Source organism: Trifolium pratense, linkage group LG2 (genome assembly GCF_020283565.1).
Source record: "Trifolium pratense cultivar HEN17-A07 linkage group LG2, ARS_RC_1.1, whole genome shotgun sequence".
NCBI classification, from domain to species: domain Eukaryota; kingdom Viridiplantae; phylum Streptophyta; class Magnoliopsida; order Fabales; family Fabaceae; genus Trifolium; species Trifolium pratense.
In genome coordinates, this window is record NC_060060.1 from 48,830,179 (window position 1) to 48,852,087 (window position 21,909).

Here is a 21,909-nt window from a genome sequence, read left to right on the forward strand (position 1 = left end):
TTTTTTTGAAACATATGTATTTTTTTTTATTAATGATGTGGAAAAAAATATTACACATAAGCGCTGCCACATAAGCTAATATGACAAGGGGGGCAAAATCCAACAAAAATTAAAATAGGGGGGTAAAAGTCCGCATTTTAAAACAGGGGGGGTAAAATTCCGCATTAAGAAAAACAGGGGGGACAAAACTGCATTTAAGCCAAAAGTAATTAATAACTTGAAAATTTATAATTAATAATTAAGAATATTTTTTTAAGAGAATCTTAATTTTAAGGAAGAAGGTAGTATAATTTTGCGATAAACTTTATTTAAATACATATATCATTTCAAATCAAACACATTCAATTGAAAGAAAAAAAATCCATGGCTTACTCTAAAATTCTCTTTTTCTCCATCATTGTTAGATTCCTTACTTTTGCAACTATCATGGCACAAGACTCTTCATTTTTTCTAAATAAATTTTGCTCCCCTGACCTTACCAATTCCAACAGCAACACTGAATTCTACAACCCTATTATTGGTACAAATCCCTCAGATTCTATCTATGGAATGTTCATGTGTAGGGGTGATGTGGATTCTCAACTTTGTCATGAATGCATAGGTAATGCAACCCAACATCTATCCTCAGAGTGTTCTTTGTCCAAACAAGCGTCGATTTGGTACAACGAGTGCACGGTTCGATACTCTAACGATTCATTCTTTTCGGTTGTTGATATGATGCCTGGTTTTTACATGTGCAATACCGCGAATTTCTCAAACACGAAAAGCTTCACGCCTTTATTGTTTTCGACCATGAATCTAACTGCCGATGAAGCAGCTAGTGACAAGAAGAAATTTGCAACAAATGAACGAGTTTTCGAATTTCAGACACTTTATTGTCTAGCTCAGTGCACGTCAGACTTATCGTCGAAAGTTTGTGGAACCTGTCTGCGTAGTGCTATCAAACAACTTCAAATTCATTGTGATGGAAAACTAGGTGGTAGATTTCTTTATCCTAGTTGTAATGTTAGGTATGAACTATATCCTTTTTATAGGTCTATTAATGTTCCTTCACCAAATGAGCTTGCTCCTCAAACAAAAGATTCGATTTCGAAACAAGATTCAAGATTTTTAGAAGATCCATTTTATCTTTCCTATAATTGCTCTAGTAACCACAATACAATCACTTCAAAAAATTTCAACTTACTTCTCTCTTATCTGGTGTCCAATGCCACCGCCGGAAAACTATATCATAGAGTTATTATGGACGAAATTGTGTACGGACTCTTCATGTGTCGAGGTGACCTCCCTTCTCGCCTTTGTGTTCAATGCGTAACAAACGCAAAAGATCGAATATTCTCCATGTGTCTTTCATCCTCAGAGGGTATAATTTGGTATAGCCATTGCTTGCTTCGCTATTCAAGTCAATATTTTTTCCCTAACATCGCCGAAACTAGTCCTATGTACCGCGATATAAACATCACCAATCATTTCATCTCGGACCAAAACTTGTTCACTAGTACATTATCGAATCAGTTATCTGAACTTGCGAATGCGACGGGGAATAGTGATGAAAGATATATGATAAATTCATTAAAATTGAATGATATACAAACCTTATATACTCTTGAACAATGTACACCATATTTGTCTCCTCAGGAATGCATTTCTTGTCTAAATGATATGATAAGTACACAAATTCCATGGTCATTCTTGGGAAGTGTTGGTGGAAGAATTATATATCCTAACTGTAATATGAGATTTGAATTGTTCCAATTTTACATCGAGAGCGATGAAGCTCGGTCGTCTAGGAATCCATCAAAAGAAGCAGGTGAACTCTTTGCTCAAATAGGATTTATTTTATTTTATTTTATTTTTATAATTTTTTCTTGTTGGTGAATCCATCAAAAGAAGCTCGGTCGTCTACCAATTTTGCATTGTTGGTAAATTGAAAGAAGCTGTTGGATATTTGAATTGGCTTAATTTTGCTAAAACAAATATACTAACAAGATGTTGGAAAACATGTTACAACATTCTTTTTTTTTATTCAAGGAAATCTCGCGCATTTATGAGAGCATCTGCTATTTATGGAAATCCACTTAAAGAGCACGCTCAATGGAGATTTGATCTGATCAGGAGCTTTAAGGATAAGACAAACTTAATGGAATAGCTGGATGACTTATCCTATCACATAAAGTCCTTTAAACACTTTTGGAAAGTCTTGATATATCCTTAATGAAGATTGAAAAAGTATCAGATCATCCTTTTATGAGCTACAAGGAGCGTCCTATCAGTAATGAAGAAAGAGGAGCGTGCTAGAGCAATATATATACGAAGACCAAGCTCAAGACTAAGTATCTCATTGAAAAATATTAGTTCACATATTGAGTCTTTGTTGAGTCTTTTATTGTTTGATTGTAATTCTTGCTTGTGGATTCTATAACACGAGTTAAGAAGTAAGTTTGTTATTTTAAGGTTACTCCTAAGCTTTGAAGTACGGAGTTTACCGTGTGTGATTCACTTGAAGCTTTTAAGCAAAAGTGAAGTGTTGTCTTGGCAAGTTGTCGCCACATCATTCTTAACATTGTATAATCAACACAGGTTGTGTTGTGTGAGTGGAAGTGAGATGGGATCTCATGTCTAGGAGTTCCTAGGCAGAAGTTGCATGAGTAGTGTCGAGGTTATAAGACGTAAACCAGGGGTTTGCTGGAGGTCTTAGTGTAAGGCGTAAATCTAGGGTTTGCTGGAGGTCTTAGTAACTAGAGCTATTAGTGGATTTCCTTCCTGGATTGGTATCCCCCAGAGTAGGCAGTTGGCTGAACTGGGTTAACAATTACTTGTGTCATTTATTTACTTTCTGTCAGTTTTTATATGTTATATAAGATGTGCCAACAAAAGAAACAACATTAATCATAAAGTAGTTGTTGGGACATCTTAGGCAACATCATTCTAGTGATACCAGAATTTCAATTGGCATCAGAGCAGGCACCCTGTTCTGTTATTTTGGGTGAGCTCCAGGGAGAGTACTTTCTGGTACAATGGATAAAGAAGGAGGGTCAGTGTCTAAACCCCCCTTACTGACAGGTCCTGAAAACTATGATTATTGGAAATCTAAAATGGAGGCTTTCATAAAATCAATTGACAGCAGGACATGGAAGGCTGTGTTACGTGGATGGGAACCACCAATGGTTCTTGACAAAGATGGCAATAAAACTGATGTCAAGAAGCCAAATGATGAATGGACTAAAGATGAGGATGATCTGGCACTTGGCAACTCCAAAGCCTTGTATGCTATTTTTAATGGTGTGGATGCAAACATGTTCAGGCTTGTTAAGAGATGTATTACTGCTAAGCATGCCTGGGAAGTTCTGAGAAAAGCTCATGAAGGAACATCAAAAGTTAAGCTATCTAAACTTCAGATGCTCAAAACCAATTTTGAGAATCTCAGAATGAAGGAGGAAGAAACCATTCATGACTTTCAGATGAATGTGCTTGATTTTGCAAATTCGTTTGATGCACTTGGAAAACCTATCTCAGATGAGGAGCTAGTTGGAAAAATACTCAGATCTTTGCCTAAAAGATTTGATATGAAGGTGACAGCTATTGAGGAGGCTCATGATCTTTCAAGTCTAAATTTAGATGAACTCATAGGATCACTTCAGACCTATGAAATTGGCCTAAACAGGAGAAATGAAAAGAAAGATAAGAATCTAGCCTTTGCTTCAAAAGGTGCTGCTGATGACTTACAAATTGAATCTGAAGGTGAAGAAAGCTTAGCTGAATCTATGGCTATGCTTGGAAGACAGTTCAACAAGTTGATGAAGAAAGTGGATCAAAGGCACAAGCCAAATGGTCGATTCAACAACAACAAACAATCCAGCTTTCAGAAAAAGATAAATGAAGATGAAAGAGGAATGAAATGCCATGAATGTGAAGGTTTTGGACATATCAGACCTGAATGTCCAACCTTTCTAAAAAGGCAAAAGAAAAGTCTTGTGGTTTCATGGTCTGATACGGATTCAGAGGAGGAAGAATCTGCCAAGTTTGTTAATGCTTTAACAGGAGTTTGTGTATCTGACTCAGAATCATGTGATGAGGAGGTAACTTATGAGGAACTAGCTGCTACTTATAAAGATCTTCATACTAGAAGTATAGAAGTTTGCAAAGCATTAGAGAAACAAAAGAAGATCAATGGTAAACTACAAGCTGAGAAAAATGACTTACTCATAAACATTGATAATCTCAATGCTAAGGTTGAAGATCAGAGTAGTCAAATTCAACAGCTGGAAATGGAGAAGTCTAACCTCCTGTGTAAAGTTGCTGAACAGAATGAAGAAGTAACCAAATTAAATGCTGATTTAGATCAAGTCACTAAAGTGGCTAAAATGATGACCAAAGGTACTGATGCCTTTGAGGAAATGTTACAGAGACAAAACTATGGGAAACCTAAGCCCATTGGTTTTGAACATGAAAGAGTAAAGCAGCAGATGAAGTTCAACAATGCTACTATACATACTCCAATCAACAGCACGTTTGTGTCAGGAGGATTGTCGCAACATCTGATGGGACATTCTATGCCCAGGTTCTATAACTGGACATGTCATCATTGTGGCAGGAAAGGACACATTAGGCCTTTCTGCTATAGGCTGCACGGATATCCAAGGAGAGTTCATCAAGAATTCTATACTCCTGTCTTTCCTAATGTTACGACAAGACAGGAATGGAGAGAAAAGAAGAAGATCACAGGTCTAATAGCTCATACATCCTTGAGAGCTTCTTCAAGAGAAACCTGGTACTTTGATAGTGGCTGTTCTAGACACATGACAGGTGTTGAACATTATCTTGAAGACTTGAAGTCATATGCTACCAGTTTTGTGACCTTTGGAGATGGAGCCAAAGGAGAGATCAAGGGAGTTGGTAAACTTGCAAACCATGGCTTACCAAAGCTTGATAATGTGCTGCTTGTAAAAGGGCTTAAAGCTAATCTAATCAGCATAAGCCAACTTTGTGATCAAGGCATGAAAGTTAACTTCACAAAAGCTGAATGCCTAGTTACAAACGAGCAAGGAGAGCTGTTGATGAAAGGAGTAAGGTCTAGAGACAACTGTTATCTCTGGATTCCTAAAGAAGAAGATGTATCCACATGTCTTATTAGCAAAGAAGATGAGGTAAAATTGTGGCATCAAAAACTTGGCCACCTACACCTCAAAGGCATGAAAAAGGCAATAGCTAAAGAGGCAATCAGAGGACTTCCAAAGCTCAAAATAGAGGAAGGGAGTATATGTGGAGAATGTCAAATAGGAAAGCAGACAAAGATGTCGCACCCAAAGTTGCAACATCTTACCACAACAAGGGTACTAGAATTATTGCACATAGACCTGATGGGGCCAATGCAAGTGGAGAGCCTTGGAGGAAAAAGGTACGCGTTTGTCATGGTAGATGACTTTTCAAGGTTCACATGGATTGAATTTCTAAAAGACAAATCTGAAAGTTTTGATGCATTCAAAGAACTTTGTCTTCAACTCCAAAGAGAAAAGAACTCTGCTATTGTTAGGATACGAAGTGATCATGGTAAAGAGTTTGAGAATGCAAGCTTTCTTGAATTCTGCATCTCTGAAGGAATCAAGCATGAATTTTCAGCTCCAATCACACCTCAACAAAATGGTGTTGTTGAGAGGAAGAACAGGACAATACAAGAGTCAGCCAGAGTGATGTTGCATGCAAAACATCTTCCATATCAATTCTGGGCTGAGGCTATGCATACTGCTTGTTATATTCACAATCGTGTCACACTCAGAACTGGAACTTCTACTACACTATATGAGCTGTGGAAAGGCAGAAAACCAACTGTCAAACACTTTCATGTGTTTGGAAGTAAGTGCTATATCCTATCTGATAGAGAGCACAGAAGAAAAATGGATCCTAAAAGTGAAGAAGGATTGTTTCTTGGATACTCAACAAACAGCAGGGCCTACAGAGTTTACAACCAGAGAACTAAGGTAATAGTAGAATCTATCAATGTTGTGATAGATGATTTGACATCTGCTAAAACATCTGATACTGAAGATGATGTTGCAACAACTTTGCCAACATCTGAAGAAGCTGTAGCAGAGAAGGAATCAGATTCAGATGATGAATCAACCATTCCTACACCTCGCCCTGAGAGTAAAGTTCCTTCAATAAGAATACAGAAGAACCATCCCAAGGATCTCATCATAGGAAATCCTAACCAGGGAATTGCTACAAGAAGGACAAATGAAGTGGTTACTAATTCATGTTTTGTCTCAAAGGTTGAGCCTAAAAATGTAAAAGAGGCTCTCACTGATGAGTTCTGGATAGAAGCCATGCAAGATGAATTAAATCAGTTTAGAAGAAGTGATGTGTGGGATCTTGTTCCTAGACCCAATGGTGTTAATGTTATAGGCACAAAATGGGTGTTCAAGAACAAGTCAGATGAAAATGGTGTTGTAACAAGAAACAAGGCAAGATTAGTGGCTCAAGGGTACACTCAGGTTGAAGGACTTGATTTTGATGAAACATTTGCGCCTGTAGCAAGACTAGAATCTATTAGGCTACTCCTTGGTATAGCATGCATTTTCAAATTTAAGCTGTACCAAATGGATGTCAAAAGTGCCTTTCTTAATGGGTACTTACATGAAGAAGTTTATGTGGAGCAGCCAAAAGGTTTTGTAGATCCTGCTAATCCTGATCATGTGTACAAGCTGAAGAAAGCGCTTTATGGATTGAAACAAGCTCCAAGGGCTTGGTATGAAAGGCTGACAAATTTTCTTGTTAGTCAAGGATACAGAAAAGGAGGCCATGACAAAACCTTGTTTGTCAAAGAACAAGAAGAGAAGCTGATGATTGCCCAGATTTATGTTGATGACATAGTATTTGGTGGAATGTCTGACAAGATGGTGCAACATTTTGTACAACAAATGCAATCAGAGTTTGAAATGAGTTTGGTAGGTGAGCTGACATATTTCCTTGGTCTGCAAGTCAAACAAATGGAAGACACCATATTTGTTTCTCAAAGCAAGTATGCGAAGAATATGATCAAGAAGTTTGGAATGGACACTGCAGCACACAAGAGAACTCCAGCTGCTACACATCTGAAGCTAACCAAAGATGAGAATGGCATTGATGTTGACCAAAGCCTATACAGGAGCATGATTGGCAGTCTCTTGTATCTTACAGCTAGTAGACCAGACATCACCTTTGCTGTTGGTGTTTGTGCAAGATATCAAGCCAAGCCAAAGATGAGCCATCTTGTGCAAGTCAAAAGGATTCTGAAGTATATAAAGGGCACCAGTAATTATGGGATTCTGTATTCCCAGACCAAAAACTCAACTTTGATAGGGTATTGTGATGCAGATTGGGCTGGAAGTGCTGATGATAGAAAGAGCACTTCAGGAGGATGCTTCTTTTTGGGTGACAACTTAATCTCATGGTTCAGCAAGAAGCAGAATTGTGTGTCTCTATCTACTGCAGAGGCTGAATACATTGCTGCAGGTAGCAGTTGTTCCCAGCTAATGTGGATGAAACAGATGCTGAAAGAATATAATGTCGACCAAGATGTCATGACATTATATTGCGACAACTTGAGTGCAATCAATATTTCAAAAAATCCAGTTCAACACTCAAGAACCAAACACATAGACATCAGGCATCATTTCATTAGAGACCTTGTTGAAGAAAATTGTGTGGAACTCAAGCACATTGGTACAAGTGAACAGCTAGCTGACATTTTTACAAAGGCGCTTGATGCTAATCAGTTTGAATTTTTAAGGGGCAAATTGGGAATTTGCCTGCATGAAGAAGCATAGCAGTTACAGCAGTTGAGGCGTGCAAAAGGAAACAGTTTTCTCTCCCATCATTCAATGCACGCTAATTTAGGGAAATCATTACAAACTTCCCTTAAATGTGTCTGTACACGCAATCAATATACTTTCACTCAAATCCTAATTTTTTATCGTGAACCCTATTCTTCCACTTCCAACTTCAACTTTCATCTATTCAACTTCCTAAACCTCAAAAATCTTCATTCAACCATGTCTGAATCTTCCCAAACTACAAAGTCCGGTCGTTCTACTCGATCAAAGGCACTAATCATCAAGGATGCTGTACCTGTTACAACTGTTCGTGCTTCCAAATCTAAAGCCCAAACAAATGTCGCTGAGAAGAAAGGGAAAGGAAAAACTGCTGAAAAGAAAGAAACTTCAAAAGTAAGTGATGATATCTCTCCTTCGACTGTTAAATCTAGTAAAGGAACTTCTAAAAGGAATAGAAGGGATTATAAATCTAAGTTTGCTCTGTCTATGTCCGATTTGGTTTTTGAATCGAATGTTAACACATCCGAGAAAGCAACCGTGGTAGAATCTCAGAACCCTAAATCTGTCTCTGAAGTTGTTGAAACACTTATTTCAATTGCTGGAAACCCTAATCAAGATAATTTGGGATCTGATGCTGAGAAGAGAGATCTGAATAATTTGGCTGTTGATACTGAGATGGAAGACACTCCTACAGAGGTTGATCCTAATATTTCTGAAAAATCACCAACAATGGCTGAGATGGTGGCTGAAAAATCAACCCCTGTTGTTACTGAAGAAGTTGTTATGAAGGATGTTGAAACATCCTTGAATGAGAATGAAGAAGTTGAAACTGCAACTGCTGAGGAAGAACCTGTGAAGGAAACTGTTGCTGAAAAGGATGTTGAGACAACTGCCACAACATCTGAGTCCACAGATGAAGAAACTGGAACTGCTGATGAGGGTACTTCTGATAATGAAGGGGACACTCAATCTGAAGAAAGTAACCAGTCCATCCCTTCAGATGAGCAAGAGGTTGAAGCTGACAAGCCTGCAGAAGCTGAGAAAGAAAAAGATGTAGTAGATGTTGATGATTATGTCACCACCAAGACTGTTGTAAAACCAACTGGTGGTATAACAAAAAGGCTGAGAAGCTGTACAGGGAAGGCTGTGGCCACTGCAAGCAAGACTCCTGCACCAAGAGTGAAAACAAAAGGTGTTGGACCAGTCAAAGGTTGGAGTAAGGTTTTCTCCCCTCCCAGCAAGAAGAAGGAAACACTGAAGAGGAAGAAGGAGTCATCCAGTGACTCAGATTATGATGCTGCTGAAGATGTTGCTAACATCTCATCTGCCAACCCTAAGAAAGCTACTGTGAAGAAGGCTCCTCAAGGTATTGAAGAAGCCCCCTGTGATAACATTTCCTTCCATCGTGCTGCCTTTGCACTGAGATGGGACTACATTTACCAAAGGAGATTGGCTGTTGAAAGGGAACTGACCAAAGATGCTCTCAAATGTCAAGACATCTTTGACTACATCAAGGAAGCTGGTCTGATGAAGACAGTCTGTGACTTCAGTCCCTGTTATGAGCTGCTTGTGAAAGAATTTCTGGTGAACATCCCTGAAGAATGTGATAACCCACTGAGCAAGGACTACCACAAAGTTTTTGTCAGAGGTAAATGTATCAATTTTTCTCCTATTGTGATTAATAACTACTTAGGAAGACCTATAGAACCTAAGGCTGAATTAGAGGTTGCTAATGATGTTGTGAGTGCTGAGATAACTGGTGGTAAGGTTAAGGTCTGGCCCACGAAGAAGCTGATACCCACGAGTAAATTGAATGTCAAATATGCCATCCTCAATAGGATAGGGTCAACAAATTGGGTGCCAACCAAGCATGCAACCAATGTTGCTACAAACCTGGGTAGATTTATATATGCAGTAGGGACCAAGGTTGACTATGACTATGGGACCTTTATTTTTGATCAAACCATTAAGCATATTAGATCAACAGCTGTGAAGATGCCAATAGCATTTCCATCTTTGCTATGTGGAATTATCTTGGCCCAGTATCCAGACATTAAGGCTGTGACTGACACTCCCAAGAAAAGGGAATCTGGTTTTACTTTTCATCATAAGCTCTTTGGTAATCACAATGTTACTGATCATGTTGGGACATCTGCTGCTGGAGCTGGTGTTATGACCAAAAGGGAAATTATTGCTAGCTTAAAGGTTCAATGTCAGGACATTGATAAACAGCAGGCTGAGCTTGAGGAAAGGAAGAATATGTTCTTGAAAATGATTGAAGGATTGGAAGCTGATGAGGTACCTGTGAAAGCTAGTGCAAATGTGGCTGCTACAGGTGATCAAAACAATGCAGATGAGGATGAAGGTTATGCTACTGCTACAGATGAGGATGAAGCCTCTGACAGTAGTGATGATGAATGATTTTGTAATCTGTTTTAATATTTTACTGAACTTTGTTATTTGTTTTGTGGGTTGTTTGTGCCCTGGTTTTTAGCACCTTCTGAGTGCATGGTCTGTACTTTTAATTCTGCACTTTGGATACTTAACTTTCCTGTTTTGGCACATTTTGTGGCTAAAAAGGGGGAGTAGTACTTTGGTTTGTTTTGTTTCTGCTACATGTTGTTGTGTCTTTTGTTATGACATGTTTTAAGTAGCAGTAAGCAAGTATTCAGGGGGAGTAATTTTTTTTTACCCTGAGATGGTGCACAAGCTGATGAAGTCAGGGGGAGTTTGCTACTGAATGGATGCTGCCCTGATTGGACGAACAGGTGCTAGACGATGTGCTCCCATATGTCACAACACCTTTGATGACATATGACATATGATATATGTTTTGCTCTGATACCACGTTTTATTTTGCTCGAGGCAAATTGATGATAACTCCGCTGCTACTGCCTCTGATGCATATATTTTTCACCTATGTGAAATTTTGATTAAATGATGCTCTAACATTCCTTCTTTTGTGTGACCATGGTAATTTGAAGGATTGCGCTTTGTTATCTCTCTAGGGTAATGGCCTGAAATTGTTTTAGCCAAAAATTGCCAAAGGGGGAGATTGTTGGATATTTGAATTGGCTTAATTTTGCTAAAACAAATATACTAACAAGATGTTGGAAAACATGTTACAACATTCTTTTTTTTTATTCAAGGAAATCTCGCGCATTTATGAGAGCATCTGCTATTTATGGAAATCCACTTAAAGAGCACGCTCAATGGAGATTTGATCTGATCAGGAGCTTTAAGGATAAGACAAACTTAATGGAATAGCTGGATGACTTATCCTATCACATAAAGTCCTTTAAACACTTTTGGAAAGTCTTGATATATCCTTAATGAAGATTGAAAAAGTATCAAATCATCCTTTTATGAGCTACAAGGAGCGTCCTATCAGTAATGAAGAAAGAGGAGCGTGCTAGAGCAATATATATACGAAGACCAAGCTCAAGACTAAGTATCTCATTGAAAAATATTAGTTCACATATTGAGTCTTTGTTGAGTCTTTTATTGTTTGATTGTAATTCTTGCTTGTGGATTCTATAACACGAGTTAAGAAGTAAGTTTGTTATTTTAAGGTTACTCCTAAGCTTTGAAGTACGGAGTTTACCGTGTGTGATTCACTTGAAGCTTTTAAGCAAAAGTGAAGTGTTGTCTTGGCAAGTTGTCGCCACATCATTCTTAACATTGTATAATCAACACAGGTTGTGTTGTGTGAGTGGAAGTGAGATGGGATCTCATGTCTAGGAGTTCCTAGGCAGAAGTTGCATGAGTAGTGTCGAGGTTATAAGACGTAAACCAGGGGTTTGCTGGAGGTCTTAGTGTAAGGCGTAAATCCTAGGGTTTGCTGGAGGTCTTAGTAACTAGAGCTATTAGTGGATTTCCTTCCTGGATTGGTATCCCCCAGAGTAGGCAGTTGGCTGAACTGGGTTAACAATTACTTGTGTCATTTATTTACTTTCTGTCAGTTTTTATATGTTATATAAGATGTGCCAACAAAAGAAACAACATTAATCATAAAGTAGTTGTTGGGACATCTTAGGCAACATCATTCTAGTGATACCAGAATTTCAGAAGCAATCAATTTGTTTAATGAAATGGTTTTGGAAAACATCAACCCGAAAATGTATACGTTTAATATATTGGTAGATGCTTTTTGTAAGGAAGGAAAAGTGAAAGAAGTTAACAATGTGTTTGCTATGATAATCAGAAAAGGTGTTAAACCTGATGTTATTACTTATAGCTCGTTAATGGATGGATATTGCTTAGTTAAAGAAATGAACAAGGCCAACCGTACATTCAACACCATGGCACAATGTGGAGTGACTCCAAATGTTCAGAGCTATAGTATTATGATTAATGGATGTTGTAAGGTTAAAATGGTGGATGAAGCCTTAAATCTCATCGAAGAAATGTGTTGTAGAAACATAATTCCTAATGTGGTAACATACAGTTCCCTTATTGATGGTTTGGGCAAATTAGGGAGAATCTCACATGCTTTGAAGCTTGTCGATGAGATGCACGATAGAGGTCTACCACCTGATATATTTACTTACAATTCAATATTTGATGCTTTATGCAAAAGCCATCATGTTGAAAAGGCAATGGCATTATTAACAAAAGTTAAGGACGAGGGTATTCAACCAAATATGAAGACGTATACTATTCTTATTCACGGATTGTGTAACTTAGGAAGAGTAGAGGATGCGAGAAATGTTTTTGAAGATCTTTTGGTCACAGGCTACATTCTAGACTAGATGTTTATACATATACTGTTATGATCCAAGGGTTTTGCAACAAGGTTATTTGATGAAGCGTTGGCCTTGCTATCAAAAATGAAAGATAATAGTTGCATTCCAAATGGCACACTGTTGTCTATATCAATTGTCATATCACTGCTATATGGTCTAACATGTATAAACCTTTTGATGAAAAGTTTTATCAAAACTTTATTACGCGGTTATTGAAGCATATTTTGGTCTGCTGTCAAATTAAGGGTTCTCATATGCTGTTTTAGTTTCTCTGATATTATAGGTTCTCTGCTTTAGTTTAATCCATCTCTAATATGTTTATGTTTATGTTCATACAAAAAGATGGCAAATAGAATTATCTGCTTTAATATGCATTTTGTTAGGAGTCCCACATTGAGTATTTCAAAATGCTCAATGTGGTACTTAGGCCATCAGAATTTTTGTATTCAGCTGAAGAGTCGCAGTTAAACAGCATAGAAAAGAGATCTTTCTTAGTTAGCTGCACTTGTTAAAAGATTGGACTTAAACATCTACATTATATATCGATCATCGTATACTACTTTTGATACTCAATTCTGAGTAGTACCGTTGGATTTTTGGTTCTTGTGATTATTACAACTATGCAGGAACTTCCAATGAGAAGAAACACCGAAGTAACTGCAATGTGTCCTAAAATTTGAGTGGCAGAAACATATTTTCTTAGCTTTTTAGTGCCATTCATAATGTATGCTGTCAGTTTCTCAAGTGAAATACTTGTAAGTGATTAAATGAAGAAACAAGATTATCATGATCTTCTTGTTGATTACCATGACATGAATTTTATGCATGAGGGTGCAAAATCAGCATTCATCTCAGAATGACACGGCTGTATATGAAGGAGAAGGGCCCTAGAATACATGTTCTAGAATAGCATACATCTAATCTTGTACCATAAATACATGTTCCATAAATAATATTCACCAAAAATAAAGATAAATACTCATCCAAAACTGCAAAATCAGTAATTATGTAGATCCAAGCTTGTACCTGTTGTGTACAATTCAAGTCGTTGGATATTAAATCTTAAGTTTATCATTCAAAAATAGTTAAGTTTTGTAAGATTAAAATTATTATTACGCAGAAGTACAAGTATTACAAAGAAAAAAGAAATTTAGCGACTCGTGGATCCAACAAATATTGAGATTCAGATTCAACAAGCATTAAGAACACTTTGTAACAGATGCCAAATTCCAGTCCACATAGATTGGATTTTAAGTTCAGACATTATCTAGATGTAAATTAAATTGATGCCGATAAACACCAGAATAATTAGTTTATAAAAACTACATACAATGCAAAGATTTTAATTCGCACAGTTAACCAAAATACCATATAACTTTGGGTCAGTAAACTAATTGCTATAAAGGACATGTGATCAATACAGTTACCATGCAAAAGGTCGAAAACACAAAGCAGGTGGCAAAAAATATTGATAACTTACTTGAGAAATCACAAAGTCAAAGTTTCACTTAAACCAGCACTGTCCCAATTCACTTTCTATAGTAGCGAAAAGTTTCTCCGTAATGCCATTATTAATTCCTGATATAAAACCTACCAAAGTTCCTTATAGTACTTTAATTCCTGATATAATGCCATTATTAATTCCTGATGTAAAGAATAAAGAATTTAAATTACATGGGTCCATTGGTATCAGTAATTTGACGAGCTTCATCAGGAGAAAGATGATTGGGTGGCGCGTGAGGTGTACGGTCAAGATCAATAAGCGCGTAGCGAACTTGGTGTTGAAAGGAGTGGTGAACGGGTTGGCGGCGCTGATGATAGATTGTACCTTCGTAGAGTGATATGAATTCAATATGATACCATACATAGTTTATAGGCAAGTAAAAAGTAATTTTACCTTCCCAGAATCTGGTAAGTTACATTTGAGAACGGTCCTGACTCCAGGTACAATTATAAAATGAATCTTAGCAAAGGGACAGTGCTGTAAGATCCTACCAAAGGTCATAACCAAAAAATTGAAATATAAAATCAAAATAACAATGTGTAACAAAAGAACCATTTTACCTAGTTTCAATCTTACAGTAGACCTTTCGCGACAATTTCACGTAGAAGTTTCTCTGCCTTATCATTTTCATCTTTATTAAACAGAGAACAGATAATTATTTCATAAGTTTGCAGCGTTTAGAAAAGCATCAACCAGTATATTAAAGGTATACATATTCGGGTTGATGTTTTCCAGAACCATTTTGTTAAACAAATCAATTGCTTCTTTCAATTTACCGACAATGCAAAAACCACTAATTAAAGTACTATAAGTGAAAACATCAGGAGAATAGGTCCAAAGCCAACACCACTAGACCACCCCAAGTGGGTGGTCATTTAAGTTTATTAAGTAACAAATAGGTCCTTTAAGTTTTTTAGGTAACAAATAGGTCCTTTTAAGTTTATAATTTATTGCATCGTTACACTTCCAGCCCCCGTTACAAAAGCGCTGACATAACCGTTAACTTAGTAAGATGGCACTAAAACACTGCTTCTTGTTATTTGGAAGCCAAAACGTAGTGTTCACTACCATCTCGCTAAGTTACTTCAGTGTTTTGTAACGGAGAATAAATTGAACGGTAACGGTGCAATAAATTAGAAACTTAAAGGACCTATTTGTTACCTACAAAATTTAAAGGACATATCTGTTACAAACGTAAAACTTAAAGGACCTCTGAATGCATTTGGCCTTCCATAAATAATATATACCAAAATTAAGGATAAATACTCATCCAAAACTGAAAAATCAGTAATTATATTGAAAACAGAATCATGCTTGCTTTCTACAAATCATTCAAGTTCTAAACTCTAAGCCTTGTTCCTAGTAACCAAACACTTTGAAAGTTTTCAATACTTCTCTTTAAGGTTCTAAAATACACATTACACAATAATTTAATGTAGCCACAAGAACAATTTAAGTAATTATCAGCTTGCATCACTTAAGCGCCAAGCTTGTACCTGTTGTGTACAATTCAAGTCTTGGCAATTAAATCTTAAGTTTATCATTCTAAAACAGTTAAGTTTTGTAAGATTATAATTATTATTATTATGCAGAAGTACAGGTATTACAAAGAAAAAAGAAGGTTAGAGACTCAAATTCAACAAACATTACGAACGTTTTGTAACATATACCGAATTCCAGTCCAAATAGATTCGATTTTAAGTTCAGACATTATCTAGCTGTAAATTCAATTGCACCGATAAAAACCAGAATAATTAGTTTATAAAAACTACTGTCACGACCCAATCTCAGATCATGACCGGCGCACAGGCTAACACTAACTCATCATATATTCAGCCCGTGCAAGCCTAATACACTAGCTATATAACCTATACACTATAACAAATACACTTATTTAAAATGTAGAGTTACTAAAATTATAGCTCGACAGGGAGGATCCCTGGTCCTACGTATCCCTAAACGATTAGGGAATCAGAGCCACATCTAAGTGTTGGTTAACTATCAACAAAGTATACATAAAAACTATCTCATCAACCTAGAATCTACATTACCACTTCACACATAATCCCCTGTTCTTCATATTTTATTACAACGCGGTGGAAGACCAAATAATCCTATCATTCTACTACTGAAAAGACTTGAGCAATTCTTGTAAACATTGATCCTTACTTTTCAAATCTAAGAATTTTCTACTACTTATGAGAAATGAGAATCACAGTGAAAATTTCTATTTCTCATACATAATTAAAATATTACTCTTAAATCTAATTCTACTTCTACTAAAAGATTCATAACCTAGTTTAAAGAACTCACCTTGTTAATTTGATCGCAAAACAAGAAATTGATGGAAAAAGAGAGAATTTTGAACTTCTTCAATTTTCCACAAACTACCTTAAACCTTGCTCCTCGCTTTATTCTGGTAAAATTTCAGTCTCCTTCTCGTCCAATAAAGTGAATATAAGTAAGAACTTGGCATGAAATAGGGTCGAGATGCTAGAAATGGAAGAGGAAAAATTTTGGCCCTAAGATTGTGTGTTGTTCTTTGTTCGGCGATGCCATAGCAAAGGGAGAGAAGAAGACTTACGTGTGTATGTTTCTAGAGAGAAAGCTTTGTTTTATCCTTAGCTTTTATAGTTTATTTATTTATTTATATATATTCTTCTCCAAAACTCATACAATAATTTTTTATATACACTTATCTCACTAAATACATCTCACTCTTAAGCTTCTAGCTAATTCCTCTATGCCACTAGTGCATTACAACTCAATTTAGGTTACTTAATTGGTAATAAGTTAACACTTCTAGAATTTTTTAATTTGCCCTTACTAATTTTATGGGTTTACTAATCTATCCTTGGTTAAATTCCTATCCTAATATAAGGTTATACTAATACATGAGTATTTCTCATTTACTAAATTTTTGGGATATTACAACTACATACAATGCAAAGATTTTAATTCACACAGTTAACCAAAACACCATATAACTTTGGGTCAGTAAACTAATTCATATAAAGGACAAGTGATCAATACAGTTAGTCAGTTACCATGCAAAAGGTCGAAAACACAAAGTCGAAGTTTCACTTAAACCCCCAGTCCCAATTCACTTTCCAGAGTAGCCAAAAGTTTCTCTTTTACAACATTACTAATTCCTGATATAAAAGCTATCAAAGTTGTTGTAGCCAGATCTAATCAATAAGCTGTGTTCCTAGACTCATGCTTCCTACAAGTATTCAAGAGCTAATCAATAAGCTGTGTTCCCTGTAAAAAATTCATGACCTGTCAAACTCTCAATACTTATCTTTAAGACATATGTAAATATACTGACTATGCATCTCAAATGGGGACTTAGTTACTCATTACACAGAAATATAAGTGTCATGCTTGTGCTTGTTGTGTGTACAACTCCGGTCTAAAACAGTTAAGCTTTGTAAAATTAAAATTATTATGCAGCAGTATAAGTATTCCAATCTACAATGTGTAACAAAAGTGTGTTTCTCAATTAGCAAGTAAACTACATAAACTTGAAATATAGAATGAAAATAACAATGTGTAACAAAAGAACCGCCTTACCTAGTTTCAATCTTACAGTAGACCTCTTGCGATCATTTCACGTAGAAATTTCTCTGCTTTATCATTTTCACCTTTACGAAACAGAGAATGGATAATTATTTCATAAGTTACAGCGTCTGGAATGCAACTATTGTCTTTCATTTTTGATAGCAAGGCCAACGCTTCATCAAACAAGCCCTTGTTGCAAAATCCTTGGATCATAACAGTATATGTATAAACATGTAGATTGTAGCCTTTGACTGAAAGATCTTCAAAAACATTTCTCGCGTCCTCTACTCTTCCAACTTTACACAATCCGTGAATAAGAATAGTATATGTGTTCATATTTGGTTGAATGCCCTCGTCCTTAACTTTTGTTAATAATGCAATTGCCTTTTCAACATGATGGTTTTTGCATAAAGCGTCAAATATAGAATTGTAAGTAATTATATCAGGTGGTAAACCTCTATCATGCATCTCATCGACAAGCTTCAAAGCATGTGAGATTCTCCCTGATTTGCCCAAACCATCAATAAGGGAATTGTAAGTTACTACATTAGGAATAATGTTTCTACAACACATTTCTTTGAAGAGAATTAAGGCTTCATCCACCATATTAACCTTACAAAATCCATTAATCATAATACTATAGCTCCGAACTTCAAGAGTCACTCCACTTTGGGCCATGATATTGAATATACCCTTGGCCTTGTTCACTTGTTTAACTAAGCAATATCCATCCATTAAAGAGTTATATGTAACAACATTAGGTTTAACACCTTTTCTGATCATCATAGCAAACACATTATTAGCTTCTTTCACTATTCCTTCCTTACAAAATGCATCAACAAATATATTGAAGGTATACACATCAGGGTTGATGTTATCCAATATCATTTTATTAAACAAATCAATTGCTTCTTTCAATTTACCAACAATGCAAAAGCCATTAATCAAAGCATTGTAAGTAAAAACATCGGGATAAATTCTCTTAGCGACCATTTCAGAATATAAATCAAAAGCATCATCAACAAGTTTATCTTTGCACATACTGTCAATAATTGCAGTGTACATTACCACATCAGGTCGAACCAGTTTTCCATCAACTCGTCTCAGCAACTGCAAGGCTGCACTTGTTTCTCCTACTTTACATAACCCATTGATTAAGGTCCAGTAACTAACTTGATTCAACTGAAATCCCTGTGCTACCACGTTGTCATGAAAGTTCAATGCTTTATGGATCTGACCTTTGAGACAAAGACCCTTGATGAGTGTAGTCAAAGTTATGGCATTCAGGTTAAAACCCCTCTTGAGAATCCGGGTCAATACAGAAAAAGCAAAATTGATATGACCCAATTGACAGAAACAATTGATCAAGAGGTTGGAAGTTACAAAGTCAGGTTTAATATTCCTAAATTCCATTTGTTGAGTAAGTGAAATAGCAGTGTGGAAATGCTTAGCCTTGACAATGGAACCTAAAATCCTTCCAAATTCAATGGTGGGTGGGGTTGGATTCTTATGGAGTAAGTGATTGAACAATGAAATGGCATCTATATCATCAAATTGAGTTGAGGATGAGTAGAAAAAAGAATGAAGAAAAGTAGGGTTTGGAAATTGGAAAGGACTGAACTTAGGAATGAAAAGAGAAACAGGAACATACCTCATAAACATTGAACAAGACATTGTTGTTCTGATTGTAGTGAATCACTGTTCTAAAATGAAATTGAATTTCAAATGCATAAGGATTGAATCCGTGACTAGTACCTTATTTTTTTTATTTTTTTTTTTTTATAAAAAAACTTTAGGAGTTTAAAGATGGTGACATTTACAATGGAAAAACGGTTAACAAATTGAGTTACCGGCCTCACTTTGTTATTCTTCCGATTAATCTTATATTTATAAAAATATTGTTATGATCGTTAATTTTGACGTTGACCATGATGAATTTAAACTCAATCTCATGTGACCCATGATGCATAGACAAATGAGGTTCACCTGAAAATTGAGAATAATTGGAAGAAGGCTAATAGTGAACACAAGTTAGAAACTTAAAACGACCGAATTGTTAAGTAAAAAACTTTAAAACATATTTATTACCTAAAAACATAAAAAAAGATGTAAATTTTACCAATGCGAAACTTAAAGTACTTATGAATGAATTTGGCCAAAAAAAAAAATTAATAACCAACAAATAATAGGTTAATGCAGGAGTATATCATATCATATTAATAAAAAGATAAATAAGTATTAATATATATTAATATTAATGTTGTTTAATTCGGTTTGAATCCATTTTAAAAATCAATAAAAAATTCGACCTAATTAAGCAAAGAACATCCATACACATCCAAAAATATTGAGTGGCCAAGATGCATAACATAAACTGTCCATAAAATGTCGCTGTTTGAGATAGTGATTATCACTATTTGAAATAGTCAATGTCACACTTTTCGGACGTACCCAAAAATATCTTGAACAATTGTAGACTCACCAGCAGATTCAAACTTTTCAATAGTTGTTGCATTTGAAGCCTTATACCTCTAATGAAATTTTTTATATCCTCTAATGAAATTTTTTATATTTTTGTCTCGCATTGTACACTTGTTTAATTTCAATCTTAGTTTCTTTAATATTCTATCTTTTAAAGTGGACAAAATATTGTTAGGTGGCACAAAATTCCTTGTCGGCTCCGAAGGTCCAAGCCTCCACGCGCTTTCATAACCTCCGGCGATGGTTTTTGGTTTATTAATTTTCTCTTAAAAAATACATATTTTTTTAATAGAATTGTTATATTTGTTTTCTTAATTTGTTCCTTAACTAATACCTTAAGAGCACTAGTTAACACGACTCTATTAAAACATTCTTTAGAGGAGCACTGACTATTTGGAAAAATATCTTAATTTATCTAAAATATTTAAGTTTATAAAAATAATACATATTCTAGATAAATTTATTGCTCAATCAACTTTTTTTTAATATCCGTATTTTTCGTCAAAAAATCCTACGTAAAAGGTCGAAGGGATTATTATGAGATAGAGAGAATACGAGAGCTGATCCTCTCCAATTTAATTTTTACTGGAGAGAGTAAATTTTGTATCCTGGCCATTGATTAATTTTTTAAGTAAATAATTATCTTGTAATAGTACAAAACATGTGGTGTGGTGGAGATTAAATAAACTGGAGAGAATCTGCTCTCGAGAGAACACTATTTATTTTCCAAAGCCATCATAAGGTCAATCGTCAAGGATGAGGACATAGAGAAAGCAGTTCTCCTTCCTCCAAAAGAAAAGATTTCTACATCGCACGTTTCATGAATATATAGGTATAAAAACAATATTTTCCTTTTGTTTTTTGCTATAAAAGCTTTAGAATTTGAGTGGAATATGCATGGACCATGCTGCTGCGTTATCCATACGCAACACATGCATTGTGAGAATTTTGGTTTGGCCTTTGGTCCTCGGCAAGACTTTTATGGTCACGACTCACGACCGTAGACTCACATAATTTTTGATTATTTATAAAATAATTAAAAAATAAAATAAAAAATTTAAGTTTTATGAGTATGACCAATAAATTATATTTGGTCACATAACTGTATAAGAATAATTCTTTGATCATTTTTTTTATACGCGCCAACTTTTTCTAGCCCTTGTTTTGGGCTAATTATTTTTGCTTCACTTTCCTTAACCATCGACTTGCTTTATTAGCGAAAGGAAAAAAAAACTATTGACTGTGTGTTCCGTAGATATAGTTCAATAATATTAGTTTATAGTTACTTAAACATTGTAGTTCTGGGTTCTGAGTTTTGGGGTTCGAACTCTAAATTCTCCATTTATATTCTTATGGATATTAAATTATTTGACCAAAATAATAATAATAATTAATAACCAATGACTCACTTTTATCAATCTCTTACACTGCACACTAAACTTAAAATATAGAGTAAAAGAGTTATGTATATTTTGTCTTTCTAAATATATATACCAATTTCATTTTAAGTTTCTCTTATATTATTTTTTCAAATTATTGTCCCCCAATTTTTTTTTTATTTCTATAATCCTAGTGGCTTTATAAAGTTGATGTGAAGTATAATTTCGTGATGTCTTTTATGAATTATAGTAAGTGGCTATATCTATATGTGTGTGAATGGTATAAAAAATGTTGACTATAGAAGCTCTTCAAATTGCACATCGTGCCAATGTCACACCACTCACCACAACTTGTATATCCTTTTGGAAAAAACTTCAGTCAAAAAGAAAAAGTTTTGGTCATAATTAGTTCTCATATAGGATTAAAT

At 35.5% G+C, this 21,909-nt stretch overlaps 3 protein-coding genes and 1 long non-coding RNA gene across 8 annotated transcripts; 2 read left to right on the plus strand and 2 right to left on the minus strand.

The window, feature by feature from the left end:
* The first annotated feature begins 354 nt into the window (after window positions 1-354).
* LOC123907057 (putative cysteine-rich receptor-like protein kinase 23) lies at window positions 355-1,890 on the plus strand. The gene has a single exon (XM_045957145.1). It carries the CDS (start codon window positions 364-366, stop codon window positions 1,876-1,878), a length of 1,515 nt encoding a protein of 504 aa, XP_045813101.1. The 5' UTR covers window positions 355-363; the 3' UTR covers window positions 1,879-1,890.
* Window positions 1,891-11,929: 10,039 nt separating this feature from the next.
* On the plus strand, window positions 11,930-12,562 carry LOC123904844 (pentatricopeptide repeat-containing protein At1g12300, mitochondrial-like). Its single transcript, XM_045954452.1, has one exon. The coding sequence runs from the start codon at window positions 11,930-11,932 to the stop codon at window positions 12,560-12,562; it is 633 nt and encodes a 210-aa protein (XP_045810408.1).
* Window positions 12,563-14,012: 1,450 nt separating this feature from the next.
* On the minus strand, window positions 14,013-16,367 carry LOC123907061. The gene is made up of 2 exons (XR_006809149.1): window positions 14,454-16,367; window positions 14,013-14,384 (listed from the first exon to the last, which is right to left on the minus strand). It is a non-coding gene; the product is annotated as an uncharacterized LOC123907061 (long non-coding RNA).
* Window positions 16,368-16,505: 138 nt separating this feature from the next.
* Window positions 16,506-19,365, minus strand: LOC123907053 (putative pentatricopeptide repeat-containing protein At1g12700, mitochondrial). 5 transcript variants are annotated; one of them, XM_045957136.1, is made up of 3 exons: window positions 19,273-19,361; window positions 17,634-19,162; window positions 16,506-17,283 (listed from the first exon to the last, which is right to left on the minus strand). In XM_045957136.1, exon 2 carries the CDS (start codon window positions 19,032-19,034, stop codon window positions 17,646-17,648), a length of 1,389 nt encoding a protein of 462 aa, XP_045813092.1. In that variant the 5' UTR covers window positions 19,035-19,162; window positions 19,273-19,361; the 3' UTR covers window positions 16,506-17,283; window positions 17,634-17,645. The 5 variants fall into 5 exon arrangements, with proteins under 5 accessions (XP_045813092.1, XP_045813091.1, XP_045813088.1 ...); XM_045957135.1 differs by having other exon boundaries at window positions 16,506-17,321; XM_045957132.1 differs by having other exon boundaries at window positions 16,506-17,321; window positions 17,634-19,365.
* Window positions 19,366-21,909: the final 2,544 nt, after the last annotated feature.

Excerpts from the sequence above, each read along its gene's own strand:
- LOC123907057 (XM_045957145.1), top strand. The coding sequence starts at position 364 with ATGGCTTACTCTAAAATTCTCTTTTTCTCCATCATTGTTAGATTCCTT.
- LOC123904844 (XM_045954452.1), top strand. The coding sequence starts at position 11,930 with ATGTATACGTTTAATATATTGGTAGATGCTTTTTGTAAGGAAGGAAAA.
- LOC123907053 (XM_045957132.1), bottom strand. The coding sequence starts at position 19,295 with ATGTCTTGTTCAATGTTTATGAGGTATGTTCCTGTTTCTCTTTTCATT.